This window comes from Athene noctua, chromosome 24 (assembly GCF_965140245.1).
Source record: "Athene noctua chromosome 24, bAthNoc1.hap1.1, whole genome shotgun sequence".
Taxonomy (NCBI): domain Eukaryota; kingdom Metazoa; phylum Chordata; class Aves; order Strigiformes; family Strigidae; genus Athene; species Athene noctua.
Window position 1 is genome coordinate 3,120,333 of NC_134060.1, and position 18,778 is coordinate 3,139,110.

An 18,778-nucleotide genomic window follows, 5' to 3' on the forward strand; every position below is an offset into this window, starting at 1 on the left:
GTGCCAGCGGGGGTGTCTGTCTGTCCGTGGGTCCGGGTGCGCACCCCCAGGGCGTTTGCCCGCGCCTCCTCCCGCCCAGCGCTGCGCCCCGGGGCCCGCGGGGCGGGGAGGGCCGGGGCGTCCCGGAGCCGGGGCCGGGGCGGTGCCGCCGGCGTGGACCGTCCCTTTCCCTCGCCCCGCCGGGGCGGGCCGGGGCCGGGGCCGGGACCGTGCCCGTGCCCGGGGCCGTCCCGCACCGCACCGGGCTGGGGGGGGGTGTGGGGGGGGGGGGGGTGTGGGGGGGGGGGGAGGGGGGGGCGCGGCCCGGGCGGCGGCGGCGGTGCCATGGGGCCGGGGCGCGGGGCGGCGGCGGGCCGGGGTCCGTGGCGGGCCCTGGCGCTGCTCTGGGCGGCCGCGGTGCTTTGGCAGCTGGGCAACGGCAGCGTCCTCCGCCGCCGCCTCCACGCCGCCGGTTTCCTGCAGCGGCGGCTGAGCGGCGGCGAGCGGCGGGACGTGCAGCGGGAGATCCTGGCCGTGCTGGGGCTGCCCGGCCGGCCGCGGCCCCGCGCCCCCGCCGCCGCCCGCGCCCCCGCCGCCGCCGCCCCGCTCTTCATGCTGGATCTCTACCACGCCGTGGCCGGTGAGGAGGAGGCGGAGGAGGAGGAGGAGGAGGCGGCGGTGTCGCGGCCGGTGCTCACCGGGCTCAGCACCCAGAGCCCCCCGCCCGGCAGCGTCGTCAGCCGCGCCGACACCGTCGTCAGTCTCGTCAACTTGGGTGAGAGCGGCACCGGGGGGCACCGGGGCGTGCGGGGACATCGGGGAGTCGCGGGGGTATCCGGAGCTCTGGAAACACTGGAGCCTGCCGGGGGACCGGGGCTCACCGGAGGGACCGCAGCCTGTCGGGGCACTGGAGGCACCGGAGCCCGCCGGAGCACCGGGAGGGATCGGGGAGAACCGGGGAGTGCGGGGGCACCGGGACGCACCGGGAGGACCGGAGCTTCCCGGGACACTGGAGGCACCGGAGCCTGCCGAGGCACCGGGGGGATCGGGGCTTGCGGGGGGACCGGGACGCACCGGAGCGACCGGAGCCTGCTGGGGTGTGCGGGGGCACCGGAGCCTGAGGAGGCACCGGGCGGACTCGGACGTGCGGGCAGGATCTAAGCGACTTGGGCAGGACCGGGACTCACCGGGGAGACCGGAGCTGCGGGGGCACCGGGACACACGGGCAGGATCCAAACGGCTTGGGCAGGACCGGGGGCACCGGAGCGGACCAGGGCGCACGGGCAGGACCGGAGCCTGCGGGGGGGACCGGGGGGGGACCGGGTCTCACGGGCAGGACCGGAGTCCGAGCCCCGGGTCGTCACCCACAGCACCGGGGAGGCACCGGGGAGCACCGGGCAGGCATCGAGGGGGGGCACCGGGGAGCAGCACACGCAGCCCCCGCTGCCAGCCCAGCCCGGGCCACTGAACTGACCCCGAGCCAAGCCTGGCCCCTGGCCCAGCCCTTGGCCGCGGGCTGTAGCCGTTGTACCGACAGCTCCGAGCATCCCCCGGTGCCGGGGTGCTTTCTCCGTGCTCCCCTCTTGAGAAAAGCCTCTTCTGCCCAGAGCTGAGCTGAATAACCGCGGGAGGGGACACGGTGGCCCTGGGGCTGCACCCTGGGTGCGGGGAGAGAGCCGCTGCGGGCCCTGATGGAGAGCGGGGGGGGGGGGGCGTCGTGCAGCGAGGGTGGGCTGAGGGCTGGGGCCAAGCTGGGGCAACTGGGCGAGCTTGTCCCCAAGTTGCAATGAACTGGGCTGCCCCCCCCAAACGCTGTCTCCGAGGGAGGCTGCAAAGCGCCGCGGGGTCAGACGGGCTCGTCCAGCTCCAGGGAGCTGCGTCGCCCCCCCCGCACTCCCCGGTTCGGGGAACAGACGGGACTCGGTTGCGGAGCGAGCGGGAGGGGCAGGCAGGACAGCAGCGCTCTCGTGCCAGCAGCAGGGTGGACAGAATTCCCCGCGGTGGGCCACTGAATCACGGTTCAAAATAAAATCCTCAAGGTTGCTAATTATTGCTGGAATCCCGTCCAGCTGGTTACTGAGCAATGCCAGGCTCCAGCCACCGTCCTATTTCCAGGCGGTTGCGTGAGCGGCAGAGCTATTTCCAGCCAGCATCGGTGGGGACGCAAGCACTCGGGGTGCAAGGGGTCCCCTCGCCCAAAAATGCGCAGGCACTGGGGTGGCCTGAACGCAGCGGGACGCACAGACCAGGCGTTTGGATACGCAGCTTTTCCCTGCCAGTGCTCACAGCTTTAAGGGGCGTTTGGGTGTCCCTCTCCAGGCCAAGCACAAAGCTTTTGGGGAGCATCTGTGCCAAGGTTGGGGGTGTTCATAAGCTCGGGGCAGCGTCCTGGCCCGTGAGGCACAGATGGGACTGGAGTTTCAGGCTTGGGGATGCCTCTTCAGAGCAGGGCTGGGTTTGGCTGCTGCTTGGTGCCAAAGGAGAGCACCACCTCCCCTGTACCCCTCCAGGCCCCGCACGGGGTCCCCCACAGCCAGTGCTCTGAAAATGGGGAGACACCCTCCCCGGGGGTCCCAGACAGGGAGGGAACCTGCACCCTAGGGAGGAGGGAAGAGTGAGTGAGGGCTCTGACGGCGTCTCCTGAGTCCTCTCCTGCCTCCCCTCTGCCACGTGTGGGTGTAAAGGGTCCAGAGAGCTCCTGGGACAGATCCTGCTGCTCTGGGTGGTGCTCAGGGGAGCAGGCACCCAGCACCCATCTACAGCCTTTGAGGATGTGGGGGCTCAGCATCCCGGGGAAGCCGGGACCGAGGGAGGCGACGCTGAGGCACCAAATCCCAGCTCCCCTCAACACTCAAGACAACGCACGAGCACCAAAAAGTGCTTTGAAATGGCCAGGTTTGATGACAGCCAAGAGTGGGATGTTTGGGGGGGGGGGGGGGGGGGGGGGGGGCCTCCGGGGAGGGGTCGGTGCCGGCTCAGGGGTGCTGGCGCCGCTCCCCTTCCCAGTGCTCCTGGAACAGCCGGGAAAGTTGGGGCGCACAGTTCCAGCCTTCAATTTGAATGGCTTTGATTTCTGCGGCTTCGTCAGCCCCTTCATGTTAATTAAATAAATTTTTGTGGGAGAAGGCTAACTTTCATTTGCATGCATAATTTGCTGCACAATTACCCTGATGGGTCATGCAAATGGGGTAAGTCTGTGCTCCATTGGGCACTTGGACCTCGTTGCTCGCAGCCACCCCACGTAGCGCTGTGTGAGCCGGGCCGGAGCGCGGCTCCCAACGGCACACCTTTTTCCTGGGAAGAGGGAATGACAAACCTCCCCGGCGCACAAACACGTCCTGGTTCGGGCAGGCAGAGCACCCTGCCTGCCTGCTGGCCTGGGCAAGTGGTAAAGCCGGGGGCTACGAGGGCCTCCAGGCCGTGGGTGGCCACTGGGCACCTTCAGTTGGGTTTGGTGATGGTGGATCCACCCATCGCGTCCTGCTCGCTGCCTCTCGGCACGGAGATAAAACATTTCATATAAACCTGACCCGTGCTATTTCTGTGCGCTAACTGAAGGAGTCAGGTGGGTTGTATTTTTAAGCCTGGGGTTAGGATGGGCTTTGAGATTTCTACTCGGCCAGGGCTGAGCCACCGGCTGTGAGTCACGGTTATGTGCAGGGTATAATCACAGAGCAGAGAGGTTTGTAACGGGAAGGTGAGGAGGAGGCTCGCAGAGCTGCAGTGTGCCCGAGCCCCCTGTGACCACCCGCCGGCACCACAACACACTCATCCTCCCTTTCCCTCCCCAGCATCCGTCGCTGCCCCGGGATGTGGCCAAACTCCCCCCGCGGCCCATCTGGGTGAAGCCGTGGGGCAGCTCTGCCCGCAGCCTGACACCTTTCTGGCAATTCCTGGCTTCCCGGGGAGCGCTGGGACAGGAAGGCACCTTTGCAAAAAAAGCTGCAGTGCCCTGGGTGCTGTGTTGGCGCGGGGTGGGAGCTCACGGCAACCTCTTTAATTTAGCCAGGGAGTTGGGGTGTGCTGCTCCCCGCGCTGGCCTCGGCGGCCAGGCAGGCGCTCACCTTCACCCCCACACAGTCACCACCGAAATCCAACTGCTGTCAGCAGCAGGGACAGGATTTTCCCACTCTTGACTTCATTTCGCAGCCATTTGCACCTCCGGGTGTCCACGGTGGGTCTGGCACAGAGGGCGAGGGACACAAGGGAGGTGCGGCGGAGCAGGACGAGCCCATGCAGAGGTGTGGGTGCTCCCTACGCACCCGCCGCGTGTGTTTTCAATGGGGAAAGCTTCCCATTCCAGAGACACCGTGCTCTCAGCTGGCTGTTTGTAGGGCTGGGGGAGCAGGGAGGATGCAAGATGGGGGCCAAGCAGCCACATGCAGCCAGGCTGGGGTGCCCAGTGCTGAGCCCCGTGTCCTGCAGCTCCCCAGGTTCATCTCAGGAGGATGGAGGAAGCACTTGTGAGACAAAGTGGGAGCCTGGCAGAGGCTCGGCTGCATTTCACAGCCCTTCGGATAACTCCTAAATCTCTCCCCACTTCAGAAAGCCGCCGGAACTTATTTTTTCCTGCTTGCAAGCAAAGGATAGCATCTTCCTTGCATCTCCTTTAAGCCTATTTTGGGATCCAGAGCACTTGATGTGGTTGAATATCCTGGCATTTCCTTTTAATTTAGTGTCTGAAATGATCATGGGGACCATTGGGAGCAGCCAGGACCAGTAATTATGACTGATGCGCAGTTTATAGAAACAGAGACAGTTTACAATGAAAAAGTGCAGCTAAAAATAACCTGGGGAGCAGGGTGAAGGGCAGGCGGCCCCATCGCCCCATCTCTGGGAAGAGATCAGGAGCACGCAGGGGCTGGGACACACAGCAGGGCTCAGCCCAGCTGGAGCCAGGGCTTGCATGGCCCCACAGCCATTTATGTACATCTATAATATATTTTTTTTAATGATTTTTTTTTTTTTGGTGTGGTGGGAGTACGCGGCATAGTCGTGGCATTCAGCTTTGGGGAAAGATGCGGCAGCTCTTAGGGGTGAGACAGTAAATGCCAAAGGAGGGGGCAAAGAGACCAAAGAGCTTGGGTTGGGTTTTTTTAGTGTGTCTCATCCACAATCCGGATAATCCGCCCACAGATAATTGAGGGTTGGCGGCGCGGCTGAGTCAACCCTCCTCGAATCAATAGCAGCTTCCCAGGCGCGACGGGCTCGCAGCTGGGGGGGGGGCCCATCGCCCGCGCACCCCCATCACCAGCAGCACTTTCCTTGAGCACCCACTTTCCTGCCTGGGCAAAGGGTGCTGAGCGCTTTCGGGATGCGCCACGTGCTCCCTCGCTGCGCACGGTCAGTCATTTTGCAGCCGTTTATAATTTTGCCAGAAACCAGGGTGATGTGGAACCTCCTCCGACCTGCTGAGCATCACCCCGGGGTGCTGTTTGCTGAACGTGGTCAGTCCCACCCCCATCGCCCGCCTCTGCCCCAACTAACCCCACGTCGGCACCGGAGAGGACGCTTCGCCCTTGGTCCTGCCCTTCCGAGGGGGTTCCCTCTTCTGCTCCACAAAATGGGGGAGAAAGCAGGGATTCCTGCTAGGCTCTCATCTCAAATACTAGGCAGCTGGATATTAAGTCTGGATCGTTTGCTTCGTCAAGGTGCAGAGCTAATTGCCATCCCCTTTAGCCTTTCTCACTCCTGGGTGTCCCCACAAGCCCACCCCACCTCTGCCTTCAGCTTGACTCCTCCATCACATAGATGGGAAGATTTCATGACAAAGCAAAGGTTTTCACCCTTCTCCAGGGGCCAAAAATCACCCTGGTGTCTTTTTTTTCTGTGTTGGTGGGTCCCTGTGACCTCCTTGGCTCTGCCACAAAACTCCCCCCTGCCCTTCCCTGGATGAAGGTCCACCCGCAGCTTCGTTTTTGTTGAAAACACGATGATTTCTGAGCTGGTATTTGGTTGGGTCTTGCCTGATGCCGGGGAGCAAAGGGGTGACCCAGGTGTCCAAAAAAACCCAAGGGGATGCTGCTTTGACCCTTGGTCACCGCTGGATCGACTGCAGGACCTCCCACAGGGGTTTATTAAAAAAAAAAAAAGAGGTGATTCCTCTGGTTGTTTTGGGGGGATTTAAGGATTTTGCAAGAGCCGTGAGGCGTCGGTAGCTTCGGCAGCATCTTTAACAGCCCTGGAGTGTTAAACCGTTAGTGATGGGTTAGTAGAAGAAATGGAAAAGCGCAAAAGAGCCCAAGGGGCTGCAGCAGGATTGGGGGGCTGGTGTGTGTCCCCTCCAAGGGGGTGCATGGGCCAGATCCAGCTCCCGGCAGCATCGTCCTGCCCGCAGCTGGCCGCCGGCCGGGCGGCCTCCCCACGGGAGCAGGAAGCGCTCTCCGCATCCGCCCCTGCCCGCCTGGCCCCGGGCTTTTTTTATAACATAACTTGTGGTGAGCCCAGTAGCTGGAGGGAATGTGGGGTTTTAAAAAAGAAAAAAAAAAAAAAAAAAAAAAAAAAGAAAGAAGAAAAAAAAAAAAGAAAGAAGGAAAAAGAAAAGGAAAAAAGAAAGAAGAAAAAAGAAGGAAAAGAAAGAAAAAAAAAGAAAGAAAAAAAAGAAGGAAAAAAAAGAAGAAAAAAAGAGAAAAATAATAAAAAAGACCTGCAGATGCATAATTAAAATCTCAGCGTTCAGTCTGGAGGGGTGCGCTGTGCTGCTCCCCCCATCTAAATGGGGATGGCCACTTTATGGTGTATTCAATCTGGAATGTGTTTTCCCCCAGAATGGGTTAAAAATCGCATTTAAAACGTGCTCCTTCAGTTAATTAATTATTTGTTTCAAAAAGTAAGCGCTGGGTCAGATTTGTTGCATTGCTTTTGTGCCTGAAGCAGGAGGAGCTTTAATCACTTTAATTATATTCAGTCATGGCAGCTTGGAAGATTTTTAAAGAACAATTTGAAGAAAATAATTACATATTAGAGAAACTGTGTGGGGCTGCATTACTGTAAAGACAGTGGGTTTTTCTTTATGGACTTTAAAAAAAAAAAAAGAATCGCCAGATTTTTCCTTTCCTAACGTGCACTGGATTTCTGCAGAAAGTAGGTATTGTCAGTAGAAAGGGAGGTTTTATTTTTGCAGAGGGGTGACCTGACAATCCCCTCCCCGCCCTCAGTCTTGCATAGGCTGAAAATCTTTACATTTAGCAGCCCAAATCTTTACATTTCAGCAGCCCAAAGCCTGTGGGAGAGGGGACCTGTGACTCCCTGCGATGGCCCCACCAAGCCCTGGGCTGTTCAGATTTTGTTCCCCACACTCCTGCTGCCAGAAGGGTTTGCAAAATCCTCAATTCCTGCTCCAGACAGTCCCGCTGACCCCCAAAATTCGGCTTTTTGGGTGGGTTTTTCACTCTTTGGTGAAGTGCAAAGGGCTGCAGCCGCTAAACTGCAGCGTGAGGGGCAGCCTCTCTGTGCTCCCGCTGTAGCCAAGCTTTTGTGCTTTTTGTTTTATTTTTTTTTTTTAATTAATAGTAAAGAAAGAGCGCTGGAAGACTGGTGGGTTTACAGCAAAATAAAGTTTGGGGGGGATTGTGCGCATAAAAATTATGGAGAGGAGAGATGGGAGTTCGCAGCAGAGTGAGGGACCCGGAGCCAGTGGGGATTGTCCCCAAATTGGGGGAAAATTGGGTCAGTGGGACTTGGGGGGTGTCTTCAGGCTTTGACCAGCCCGTTGGGGAGGCTGGTGGTGCAGCAAAGGCCACGGCAGCCGGGCACAGCCCTCCCTGACCCCTTTGCCCCACAGTTGAGCAGGACCGGGACATCTTCTCCCCGAAGCCGTACTGGAAGGAGTTCAGGTTCGACCTGACCCAGGTGCCCACGGGCGAGTCGGTGACGGCCGCCGAGTTTCGCATCTACAAGGCGCGGGGTGTAACTCGCCATGCCAACACCACCCTCCATGTCAGCATCTACGAGATCGCCGCCGAGCACTCCAACAGGTGACGGGGACGGGGATGGGGGAGGAGACAGGGATGGCGATGAGGATGGGGATGGAGATTGTGGGGATGGGAATGAGGATGAAGATGGGGATGAGGATGAAGATATGGGGATGAAGATACGGGGATGGGGATGAAGATCATGGGGATGGGAATGAAGATCATGGAGATGAGGATGAATATATGGGGATGAGGATGAAGATATGGGGATGGAAATGAAGATCATAGGGATGGGAATGAGGATGGGGATGGGGATGAGGATGAAGATATGGGGATGAGGGTGAATATATGGGGATGAGGATGAAAATATGGGGATGGGAATGAAGATCATGGGATGGAAATGAAGATCATGGGGATGGGAATGAGGAAGGCGATGGGGATGAGGATGAAGATATGGGGATGGGAATGAAGATCATGAGGATGAGGATGAAGATCATGGGGATGGGAGTGAAGATCATAGGGATGAAGATGGGGATGGGATCCCCTGTAAGCACCAGCCCCAGCACTTTCCCCTCCCACCACCCTGCAAACGCCGAGGGCAGCAGCACCGCCGCAGCCGGCTGTTCCCACGCTTTCCCACCGGGCAATGCCACACCTCAGCTTTTCGGCCAGGGCTGGGTGGATGCTTTTCCCAGGGCAGCTGCCAGGGTGTCACCATTATGTCCAGCACAGCCGGAGGCACTGGGAGCCACCGTCCTGACCCTGTTGTGCCAGGACCTGTACAGACACAAGCACTGAGGAGTCATTTCCCTGAATTATCGCTGGTGCCCTTTGGGTACTGTTACTCACCTGCTCATTTTTTTTCCCCATTTCCACAGGGAGTCTGACCTGTTCCTGCTGGATGTCCAGGACCTGCGTGCTGGGACTGAGGGCTGGCTGGTGTTTGACGTCACGGCCGCCAGCAACCACTGGTTAGTGGATCGGAAATACAACCTGGGGCTGCGACTCTACGTGGAGACTGATGATGGTAAGCCTGCCTAACCTACCAGCAGCGTTTGGGGCCAGATGCCCAGGAACTGGAGCCCTCTTGGTGCCACAACGGGTGGGGTCCGTCTCGTTGCAATTTTAAATTTCCAGCTGTGATGGAGAATTGCGGGTGCCAGAAGTCAGTTGGGTTTGCAGGCAAGAAGCCTCCCAAAGGCGTTCATGCTAATGGGGTTCCTGGTGTGGGCTGTAATAACCCCATTAGCACTTAATGAACTCCTTACCTGGAGGGATCCTCGTGTGTGTGCGCTGGAGGATTAACCCTCTTCTCACCACGGGATCAAATCTGCTCCAGTGGTGCCTTTTGCACGTGTGCAGGCACGGTGCTGAGGGCCACAAAGAGCATCTCTGCTCCCAGGGCGGGGAGGAAGCGCAGCCATGAGTGCCCCATCCACCCCCTTCCCTCCCAGCACACCGAGCTTTCCTCCCCAGTGGCAAAAGGGGATAATCAGTCGCTTGGGGCTCACTTGGTTTAAACCCCTGACTGGCTCTGTGTGACCATCGCAGGGTGACGGCTGGGCAGGATGAGGCCGTACTGCCCCTCACGCACCCTCCTGGGGGGCAACAGCAGAATGGGAGTGCTGGGGGGGCGCCCAATCACTTGGGATGCTGAAACCACAGCTCTCTGCTGCAAATTTCCTGTATGTTTTTCTCCTTGCTTTAACGCAATGAGTTTATTCTGAGAGTAAACCACCGCGTGCTCCTGTCCCTGTAGGGCACAGCGTCGACCCGGGCTCGGCAGGGCTCTTGGGGCGCCGGGGACCCCGCTCCAAGCAGCCCTTCATGGTGACGTTTTTCCGGGCGAGCCCCGGCCCCACACGCATTACACGGGCAGCCAAGCCCCCGAGGAGGCGGCAGCCCAAGAAGACGAACGACCTCCCGCATCCAAACAAGCTGCCAGGAATTTTTGGTAAGAAAAAGAGCTTTGGCAAGAAACCATCCCTGTGGAAAACACGGGGCTCTGCTGCCACCAGGGTCAAGGGACTTTCTGTTAGTGCCTTGCCCTGTCAGAACTCCCAGTTTTGGCCCCAAGAGAAGCAGAACAAAGCACTCTGGGTTTTTAGGATTGGGGTTGTTTGCAGTTTGGGAGGTGCAGGGGGTCTGGGGCGAATGCCCTCATGGCAATGCTGTTACGTGGGGTTTTCAGAATAGCTGAATGTCAGACTTATCGCATTCTTGCTCTTGGCTTTGAAGCCACCCTGGAAGGGCATCACCCCAGGAGGGTGTCAGGCAGGAGAGGAGCAGAAAGCCCCAGCTCTCCCGAGCCCACTGAGCTTGGGAAAACCCCTTGAGGCCAATCCTCTGTGAGCAGAGCTGGGATTTAGCCATTCCCAGGCTCAATCCCCTTGTCCTGATGTGGGAACATTAAATTTTCCCTTTATCCAACAACGGAGGCTTCTCTTCTTTTGTTCCTCTGGCCTAACCCTGGTTGTACGGGTTCAATCCCACCCTTGAGCGGGGATGGCTGCGGCGGGGGGAGCGGGATGCCAACACCATGGGGCTGATGCTGCCTGTCCCCTTCTTCTGCAGACGATGTCCACACCGCGGACGGGCGGCAGGTCTGCCGGCGCCATGAGCTCTACGTCAGCTTTCAGGACCTCGGCTGGCTGGTACTTGTCTACTGGGAGAAGTAAATGAAAAAAAAAACCAACAAAAAACCAACAAAAGCCATCATCTTCCCCCCCTGGGCTCTCTCCAGCCTGGCTTCTCCTGCCCATAAAGTGATCTGCAGCCGTGCAGGGCAGCTGGGTGCGGGGAAGGCAAACATGAACTGCCACAACCCCAAACCTCACCAGTGACCCTGAACAACTCACGGCTCAGTCCGAAAAATCAACATAAACCCTTGCTGCTGGCACAGCTGCCCGGGGAGGAGCTGGCTGGGTTGTTTTTGCAGGTGGGGAATGGATGAAGGGGCACAGAAAGGGTGAAGCCCGTGGCGTAACTGGTGGAAACCCTTTTTTTTTTTTTTTTAGGACTGGGTGATCGCCCCGCAGGGGTACTCAGCCTACTACTGCGAAGGGGAGTGTGCTTTCCCGCTGGACTCCTGCATGAACGCCACCAACCATGCCATCCTGCAGTCCCTGGTCAGTGCGACGCCGATGGCAGCCCCGGGGGGGGACACTGGGGGCCCTGCGGGAGCAGTCAGAACCTGATGAAAAGCTGGATTTGGGGCTGGGCATGCCTTGGTTTGAAAGCATTCTGGTCAGAGGGTGCAGTTTAGCTCCAGCTCCCACTAAAGCCCCGGAGGGTGCATGGGATGGGTGCTGCCCTGTCCGCTGGTGGAGAAGGGCATCGTGTCACCCGTGCATCCTCCTCCTTGCCAGCCATGTGCGAGGCTTTGGTCCGAGGTCCCACGAAGCGCCGCTGCAGCTCAGCACCCAAATGTTGGGCTCAGCATATTCCAAGCAGGAAGGCTTTAATGCCCCATTTTTCCCAAACCCACCCCGCATCCCAGCCGGTGCTTTAATTTCTGGAATTTCCTGCCCTGTGAGTGTTTGATTTCCCAATGGCAGCCTCACACCAGCTCCGGTGTTCGCGGTTAATTACAGGGAGCGCCGAGTCCTTGGCCGAGCCTTTGAAGGTGTCGCCTGGCGGGGTTTAATTTTTGCATTAACGAAGCTGCCAGAGGCCCCATCCGGGGCTGGGCATGATCCTGGCAGCGGTGGGGAGGGGTCCCCTTCCCCCCTACACCCACCCATCAGCCCTCAACCCAACACTCTTCCCGAAACGGAGCCGTTTGGGCAGGATGTGAATCACCTGGCGCCTGGATCTGGCCCTTCTGGGAAGCGCCGGGGCAAACGCAGCTGGGGAGCCGTGCCAGCCCCGGCCTGTGCTGCAAATAGCAGGGTTTGACAGCAAAAACACCGGACTTCCGAACTGGGAGAGCTCGGCTGCCCCTGCAATAAATTAATCGCACATGTCGGGTAAAGCCAGCAAGGGCTGAGTCTGTCCAGCAGCCTGTGAGCCTCCCAGCTGCTGCTGTACAGCGAATTACTGGGAGAACGTGTGTCCTGAGCAGGGGATGGACAAGCCGAAGGACAGCTGTGTTCAGAGGGGTGTTGTGTGCTTAAGATTTTAGTGCGGTGTGTTAAATTTAGGGCAGCACTGAGCCCTGAAGGAGAATCTCTATTGCAACAGCATCCAGCATCCCCCACCCACACAGGAGCGAGACCCACGCTGCCCTTATTTATTTATTTTTTTTACCCGTTTGCTTATTTACAGCGAGAAAAGGGCCCAGAAATCCCAAATTAATGAAGGGGCTGCGCAGTGCCACGAGCCCCGATCCAATATAAACTGCAACGAGGACTGCCCAGAGTTTAGAATAAATATTTTTGCAAAAAGCTAGAAATAATCTCCCCATTCACCCAGGCTTTTTGCAGTTAAGAGCTGGTTGGTGCTTTTTCTTCTGCCCGGAGCCACATTCACTGGTGCTGACAGGCTCCATCCATCCCCCCAGGTCCACCTGATGAAGCCCGAGGCTGTGCCCAAGGCGTGCTGTGCCCCCACGAAGCTCAGTGCCACCTCTGTCCTCTACTACGACAGCAACAACAACGTCATCCTGAAGAAGCACCGCAACATGGTGGTGAAATCCTGCGGCTGCCACTGACGGCCGGGTCCCATGCCCATCCCATCCCCTCCCCATCCCTATCCCATCCCATCCCCACCAGAGCAATGTGACACTGGGTTTCTGCTGCGTGTGTGGAAGAGGAATTTCATGGGCTGCATCGTAGCGAAGACCATTAATAAATAGTAAGAATAAATCCCTCCCACCCCTTCCTAGAAGTGGATGTAAATAATATAAAATTTTTATTCTCTTACCACACTTAACGAGACACATACATATATACATATATATATATATAAATATAGGAAAGAGAGGATTTGTGGCTGGTTCCGTGTCTGTTTTGTTCGTGGCTGATGTGTTTTCCCCTCACGCTGCTGGCTCACAGGCTGCTGCAGTCTCCGGTGGAGGCAGTTTGGGCTGAAGGGTAATTAGGCCAAGGGAGGCGGCATCTGAGTTGCTCTGGGGTTGTTTCTAGCCATGTATGTCTAACTAACCCACCTCTACCGAGCGCTTTTAATTCCTTTAATGAAAACACCGTCGGCCAATTAAATAGCTGGCTGACTAACCCGCTCCTGTTTACGTAAAGTTCAGAAAATTCAGCCAGTTGGAAAAAAAAAAAAAAAAAAATCCATATTGAGCTACAACTCTGTTATAAAATAAACGCCTAGTTTGGAAAGTAAACACGTAGTTTCTCTTGCTCTTTGTTTTTTAATAAATGTCACGGCACAGCAGCGCTCTGTTGGGCGGACGGGATTTCGCAATGAAAAAATACACAAGGATCGGCTAAAATTGTACCTATTTGCTTGAAAACGAGCCCTGCCAAAGTGTTGTGATGTGAGTTTTAGGTCAGGCTGTGTCTCCCCAGCCAGGAGAGCGGCTGTGCTCACCGGTGGATGCTTCCTGTGGGCTCACAACAGGGCTGCGACCGCACCGGCCCCAGGCACCTTCCCTGTGCTATTTGCACAATTAAGTTACTTATTTGCTGTGATTTTAAAAGGAAACGGCCTGGCCTGCTTCTCAGCTCGGGTACCCGGGGAACCTTGCGTCACTAAACAAATAATGAACCTGGCTTGGCCAAACGCAAAGGAAAAACTCCCAATAAACCCACCAAAATAAGAAAGATCTGCTCCCTGCCGATGCCCAGCTTCCTGAGAAAAGGTCTCGCTTCTCTGGAAAGATTTTATCTGCTGACTAATTCCACATGAAATCCAGCTCAGGATGCAATCGCAGCTCCGTGCAACGTGGTGCCTTTTGCAGAGAGAAAGCCCAGGGCTTTCCTCAGCTACCCCTTGAGCGAGGGCTCTCCCTGGTTCAAGGTGTGGCTGAAGGTGTTTGCACAGACTGCCTTCAGAAATGTGAGATTTAAACAGCAAAAAGAAGGGATTGGGGGGCGGGAAGTGCTGGGTTGGTTTGTCTGTCAGGTGTCATGTCATCTCACTTTGCCCCATTTGTAGGGCAATGCACGAGCCCCAAACAGCGTGGAAAAACAGCAAGTGAATAAAAGCCACCCAGTGTTTATTATGGAAAAAAAAACCCCACCCCTCATCTGTGAGCAGCTGGGTTGGCAAAACTGAAAATCCCCAATCGCACACGCTCTTAAAAACATCCCCTACACCCCAGCGCTGCACCCTGCACCCTCCTCTCTGCCCAGGCAGCCCTCCTGCCAACGCCTGCACAAGCTCAAAACCACACATCCCTTCCTCCTCACCAACACCCGTTCCCAAAGTACCCAGTGCCACCATTTCCTAGGAAACCCCAAATCAATCACATCCCAACGCTGCAGTTACCTTCACGGGGCACAGCCAGAGCCACCCACTGACGGGAACTATAAAGAGTAGAGCTCTCCTGCTCTACAAACCACAGTTTGGAAATTAAATCCCTTCCTACAGCCTCATCTTTTTTTTTTTTCTTCCTCTATCACCCAAAGGGTTTCTTCTTTTCCTGGTTGCTTCTTGTCCAGACCTTGTTCCCCCACTTACACATCCCAGTAAACGCCCTCCCTCTCGGATGGAGATGATGGAGCAGGCTGGCTTCCCAGCACACGGCTGCCAGCAGGGACCTGCCTCCCTCTGCTGCTGGGAAAGGACACTACAGAGCTTGGGACATGCTCAAAACATCTCCACAAGATCCTGCTGTGGAAAAAAAATGAGAGATTCAGCTCTGCTCTTGTTCATTCACAGGTAACTTCCCCTGAAGCCAGGATTTAGGCACCAGGTTGGAGGAGAGCAAACGCACACAAAAAAGCATCTTTGCTCAAAAGCAAAGACTGTCCTCACACGGGGAGAATTCAACAGCCACGAGTAGGTCCTCAGTATTTTTAAAACTAGGCTTTATTTTTACCAAACATACTTTCTAGAAGACAGCAGCAGAACCAGCCCTGCCCTGCTCAGGGCAGCAGAGGGCAGGGCAGGCAGAGAAGCGATCTACCCTCCACCTCCCCTCGGGCGGGTGGGGGCCCCGCAGCGCTGCCCGCAGGCACACTCACATGAAGCTCTGCAGGGGGATTTCGACAGAAGTCGCAGGAGCTGGACACTGCGGGGGGCCCAGGGTCACCCCATCCAGCCCCCTCCAAGAGCCGAGCTCACGGGCACTCCCCGCAGTCTGAAATAATCACCTTCTGCTTCGGTTTCCCGTCTTTGGTGCCCTGAGCCTTTGGAAAAGGAGCAGCAGGAATTAAAGGCAGGAAGTGCAAGGGCAGAGAAGGAGGTTGGGCCCTGCCCAGGCCACCCCGGGGGGGGTCGGCACCTACCTCGATCTGTCGCACCACGTCCATGCCCTCCGTCACCTCCCCGAACACCACGTGCTTTCCGTCCAGCCAGTCTGTTTTATCACAAGTGATGAAGAACTGGGAGCCGTTGGTGTTTGGGCCAGAGTTTGCCATCGATAACAGCCCTGTGATCAAAAAGTGCAGTTGTTATGGCTGGAGAGGGAGCAATGAGCTCCAGCACATGAGCCATCGTTTCAACCCAAACCCACTCCCATGCCCTGCAAAACGCTGCTGGTTCTCAGAAAGTCTCTGAATATTAAACTCCACAGGAACTACTGGAAACCAATTATGTCAAGAGAGAAACACCTGCAAGCACGGAAAATGGAAAGGGGTAAAGATTGCTCATCTATTTTTAGTTGCAGTAATAGAAAAGCTGTTTGTACGGAGATAAACCTGCTTGCTTTTTGCTGCTTTTCACAGTCACACTGCGACATTCCTCCTTTAAAATCAAACAGGAAAGCAGCTTTGAAACTTTCTCCATCACATAATACTGGAAATTACCAGTGGATGGAGAGTGAACGATGCATTTCTGCTGGCTGAATGCCAGCGACACATGACAGTCTGACACGGCAGATCACACCGTGGCAGAAGCGTTTGGCCAACACAGATTATCATTCAGGGCTGCTACTATCAAGACGGTCTAGATCAGAACAGCCCAAGTGTGGCCCTTAAATGATATTGAGCCACTTTACTCTTCAGCCCCTGCCTGGGGAGATGGCTCTACCTGGCCCCGTGTGTTTGAGAATGAAGTTTTCATCATCAAACTTCTTCCCGTAGATGGATTTGCCTCCGGTGCCGTTGTGGTTGGTGAAGTCGCCAGCCTGACACATGAACTGGGGGATGATGCGGTGGAAGCTGCTCCCTTTGAAGCCGAAGCCTTTCTCGTGGGTGCAGAGGCAGCGGAAATTCTCTGTTTTGGGGGCAAGGGGGAGAGAGGTGAGAGCTGCACCGCAGCTGGAAGCCACCACGCTGGGGAGGCTGACCCTCTCCTCACCTACGGTCATGGGCACCACGTCTGAGCGCAGGAGGATCTGCAGCCGCCCCGCAGGTTTGTTTCCGATCTTGATGTCCATGTAAACCTGAGGGTTGACCCGGGATTTCTTGGCAGGAGGCTCACCCTGGGCAGGAAAAGAAAAAAAGCAAGCTGACATTCCTCTGCTCTGTCTCCATAGACAGCTGGCCCCACACTCTCAACCTTCAGGACAGCAGGATGGCTCCAGTTGTTTTTCCTACCTCCTGCACCTCTGGTTTGGGGGCTTCTGCTCCTCCCTCCTCTGTGTTTTCCTCCAAAGTCTTTCCTGAAAACTTCTTCAGCCAGTCATCATCCGACCAGACTGTGACAGCAAAAGGGAGGGTCAGAGCACGGGAACCAAACTAAAGGGCCACGTGTGAGCACACAAGGGGCTGCACGGGTCAGGGCACAGCATGGCACCGGCAGCAAGATTGCACCCAAGATGTGGGAGCACTCAGCGGGCAGCAGACTACCCCAAAAGACAGCGTGTGGGGAAAGAAAGGAGAAAGTAATCTCTTCTCCCTCCCAGAGGAGGGCAGTGCAAGCTCATGGCCTGATCCCTGCAAGTACCCCCACGCAGGTATCTTTTACAGGTATCTGCTTTTACAGATGTGGCCAGATGTGTGGGTAATTTTGCCTGACGTGTGTGTGTGTGTGTGCTGTGTCCTCTGTCAGAGGGCATGAAGGCAATTAGAAGTGCAGCCAAGAGTGTTTCCATGCAAGGACTTGAGGAGTATTTTTGGTTATTTGGTTATTAGGATGCTGCTCAGATCCTTGAGATCCACAAATGGGAGGCAGGATGCAGCCTCCGGGTCTAGGAAAGCAGAAAGGCTGATGCACAAAGCTCAGAACATCCACAGGGATGTTCTCCCCTCCTGAGCACCCACTCACCAGGCCTGGATGATCCTTCTTTAATTCTCATTGGTTTGGCCAGGTTCACACGAATTGTCCTGCCAAAGAGCTCAGACTCATTCTGCAGAGGAGAAAAGCAAAACAAAGCCCACCAAAAGGTAAAAAAAAATCACCACGTCCCCCAAACCCCTGCAGAGGTCAGAGGAAAAGAGAGCTTGCTTTCTCTGTGCAGCCCACACCACACAGGGCCTCGCTCTGTGCTACGGGAAGAGGGCAAAGCCACACATCTCCGTGGGCGAGGGGGAACGGGGTCCGTACCATGTTGTCGATAGCTGCTGCTGCATCCTGCCAAAAAAGCAAGAGAAAATTATTACTGCTGTTTCTTCTCTCCCTGCTCAGCGTACACATGATCCAGCGTTTCGCTGCAATAAAGACTGACAAAGGGCCATTTTCCTAAACCCCATCTACTCCAGGGAGGCAAGCACTGATGGATCTTGCATAAGCAACATCCAAACCAGTGTCTGGGGTTTGTCTTCCCACAACCGATCCAGTAAACCCATTTTGTGTATGATGCTTTATCGCTTACATAAAGTATTTGGGAAAAGAGATCTCGTGTATGAAACCCAGAACAGATTATAAAATGGCAAATATATGACAGCCCGTGCTGCCCACGAAGGAAAGAAACACCCCACCGCTGCTGAGCTCCAGGGGCAGCCCGGGAGCAGCGTGGGCTGGCAGTGGCCGTGCTTCAGCCCGAAGGAAAATAAGAAAAGCAAATGGGAAAACGGGAAAGGTGGAACAGCAGCTCCAGCTGCTGGAGACAGATTCGAGGCTGTGGCCGGTGAACCCGCCTGCTTCCATCAACTGCAGCGTCCCCACCGGGAAGAGGCTCCAGCCCGAAAGGGTCCGGGGAGGAAGAGGAGGGCCCCAGGATTTGCCCCTTTCTCACCTCTGCCAGCTCAAATTCAATGAAGGCGAATCCCCGGTGCTTTTCTGGAGAGAGAGAAGCGAGCGGTCACGGGCAGCAAACACACAGCGGCCCCGCGGCCCCCCGCCTCGTCCCGCTCCGCCCCGGGAGAGACCGCGGGCCCCGCGGCCCGGGCCACGCACCCGTCTCGTAGTCCAGCGGGATCTGGATGTCGGTGATGTCGCCGAAGGGGATGAAGGCGGCGTGCAGCACCTTCTCGTCCACCTCCTCCGCCAGCCCGCCTGCGGGGCGGACAGCGCTCAGCGCCGGCGGCCCCCAGCCCCGCGCGGGGCGGCCCCGGGCCCCGGCACTCACCCACGTACAGCACCCGCTTGGTGGCCGCCATCTTCCCGCCCGCCCCGGCCCGCCCCGGAACCAGCGGCGGCTGCGCCCGCCCTCACCCCCCCCGGCCCCGGGGCCGCTCCGGGCCGGGCCCAGCGGGCTCAGGCGGCCCCTCGCCGCAGGTCCGAGGGGATTCGGGCTTGGCTGAGGGGCACGGCCCGCCCTGGGGGAGCGGGGGCAGCGCTAACAGCCAGGAACCGCTCTCTGCCTCTCCCCGCAGAGCCGGAGGCTCAGCTCCACCGGGGAGCAGGTCTGGTCCCCTCAGGGTAGACACGGCGGCTTAGGGAGCCTCGTTCCTTCGGCAGAAGCATCCGCAGTGGCCAGGGCAGCTGCGCTT

The 18,778-nt window shown here is 57.2% G+C and overlaps 2 protein-coding genes across 2 annotated transcripts; one reads left to right on the forward strand and one right to left on the reverse strand.

The window, feature by feature from the left end:
- The first annotated feature begins 324 nt into the window (after positions 1 to 324).
- Positions 325 to 13,096, forward strand: LOC141969838 (bone morphogenetic protein 8B-like). The gene is made up of 7 exons (XM_074925991.1): positions 325 to 754; positions 7,763 to 7,955; positions 8,771 to 8,919; positions 9,652 to 9,846; positions 10,467 to 10,546; positions 10,910 to 11,020; positions 12,394 to 13,096. The coding sequence occupies exons 1-7, from the start codon at positions 325 to 327 to the stop codon at positions 12,541 to 12,543; spliced, it is 1,308 nt and encodes a 435-aa protein (XP_074782092.1). The 3' UTR covers positions 12,544 to 13,096.
- Positions 13,097 to 14,823: 1,727 nt separating this feature from the next.
- Positions 14,824 to 18,456, reverse strand: PPIE (peptidylprolyl isomerase E). The gene is made up of 10 exons (XM_074925917.1): positions 18,415 to 18,456; positions 18,243 to 18,341; positions 18,082 to 18,125; positions 17,451 to 17,477; positions 17,172 to 17,253; positions 16,502 to 16,602; positions 16,263 to 16,386; positions 15,993 to 16,178; positions 15,251 to 15,393; positions 14,824 to 15,151 (listed from the first exon to the last, which is right to left on the reverse strand). The coding sequence occupies exons 1-10, from the start codon at positions 18,443 to 18,445 to the stop codon at positions 15,083 to 15,085; spliced, it is 906 nt and encodes a 301-aa protein (XP_074782018.1). The 5' UTR covers positions 18,446 to 18,456; the 3' UTR covers positions 14,824 to 15,082.
- Between the last annotated feature and the right edge of the window lie 322 nt (positions 18,457 to 18,778).

Bases quoted from the DNA above. Each gene is read 5' to 3' on its own strand.
- LOC141969838 (XM_074925991.1), top strand. From the start codon at position 325: ATGGGGCCGGGGCGCGGGGCGGCGGCGGGCCGGGGTCCGTGGCGGGCC. The intron at 8,920-9,651 runs GTAAGCCTGCCT...CTGTCCCTGTAG, and splicing joins CTACGTGGAGACTGATGATG to GGCACAGCGTCGACCCGGGC. The intron at 10,547-10,909 runs GTACTTGTCTAC...TTTTTTTTTTAG, and splicing joins TTCAGGACCTCGGCTGGCTG to GACTGGGTGATCGCCCCGCA.
- PPIE (XM_074925917.1), bottom strand. From the start codon at position 18,445: ATGGCGGCCACCAAGCGGGTGCTGTACGTGG. The intron at 16,387-16,501 runs GTAGGAAAAACA...TTTCCTGCCCAG, and splicing joins CCAAACCAGAGGTGCAGGAG to GGTGAGCCTCCTGCCAAGAA. The intron at 15,152-15,250 runs GTAGGTGCCGAC...CCTTTTCCAAAG, and splicing joins ACGTGGTGCGACAGATCGAG to GCTCAGGGCACCAAAGACGG.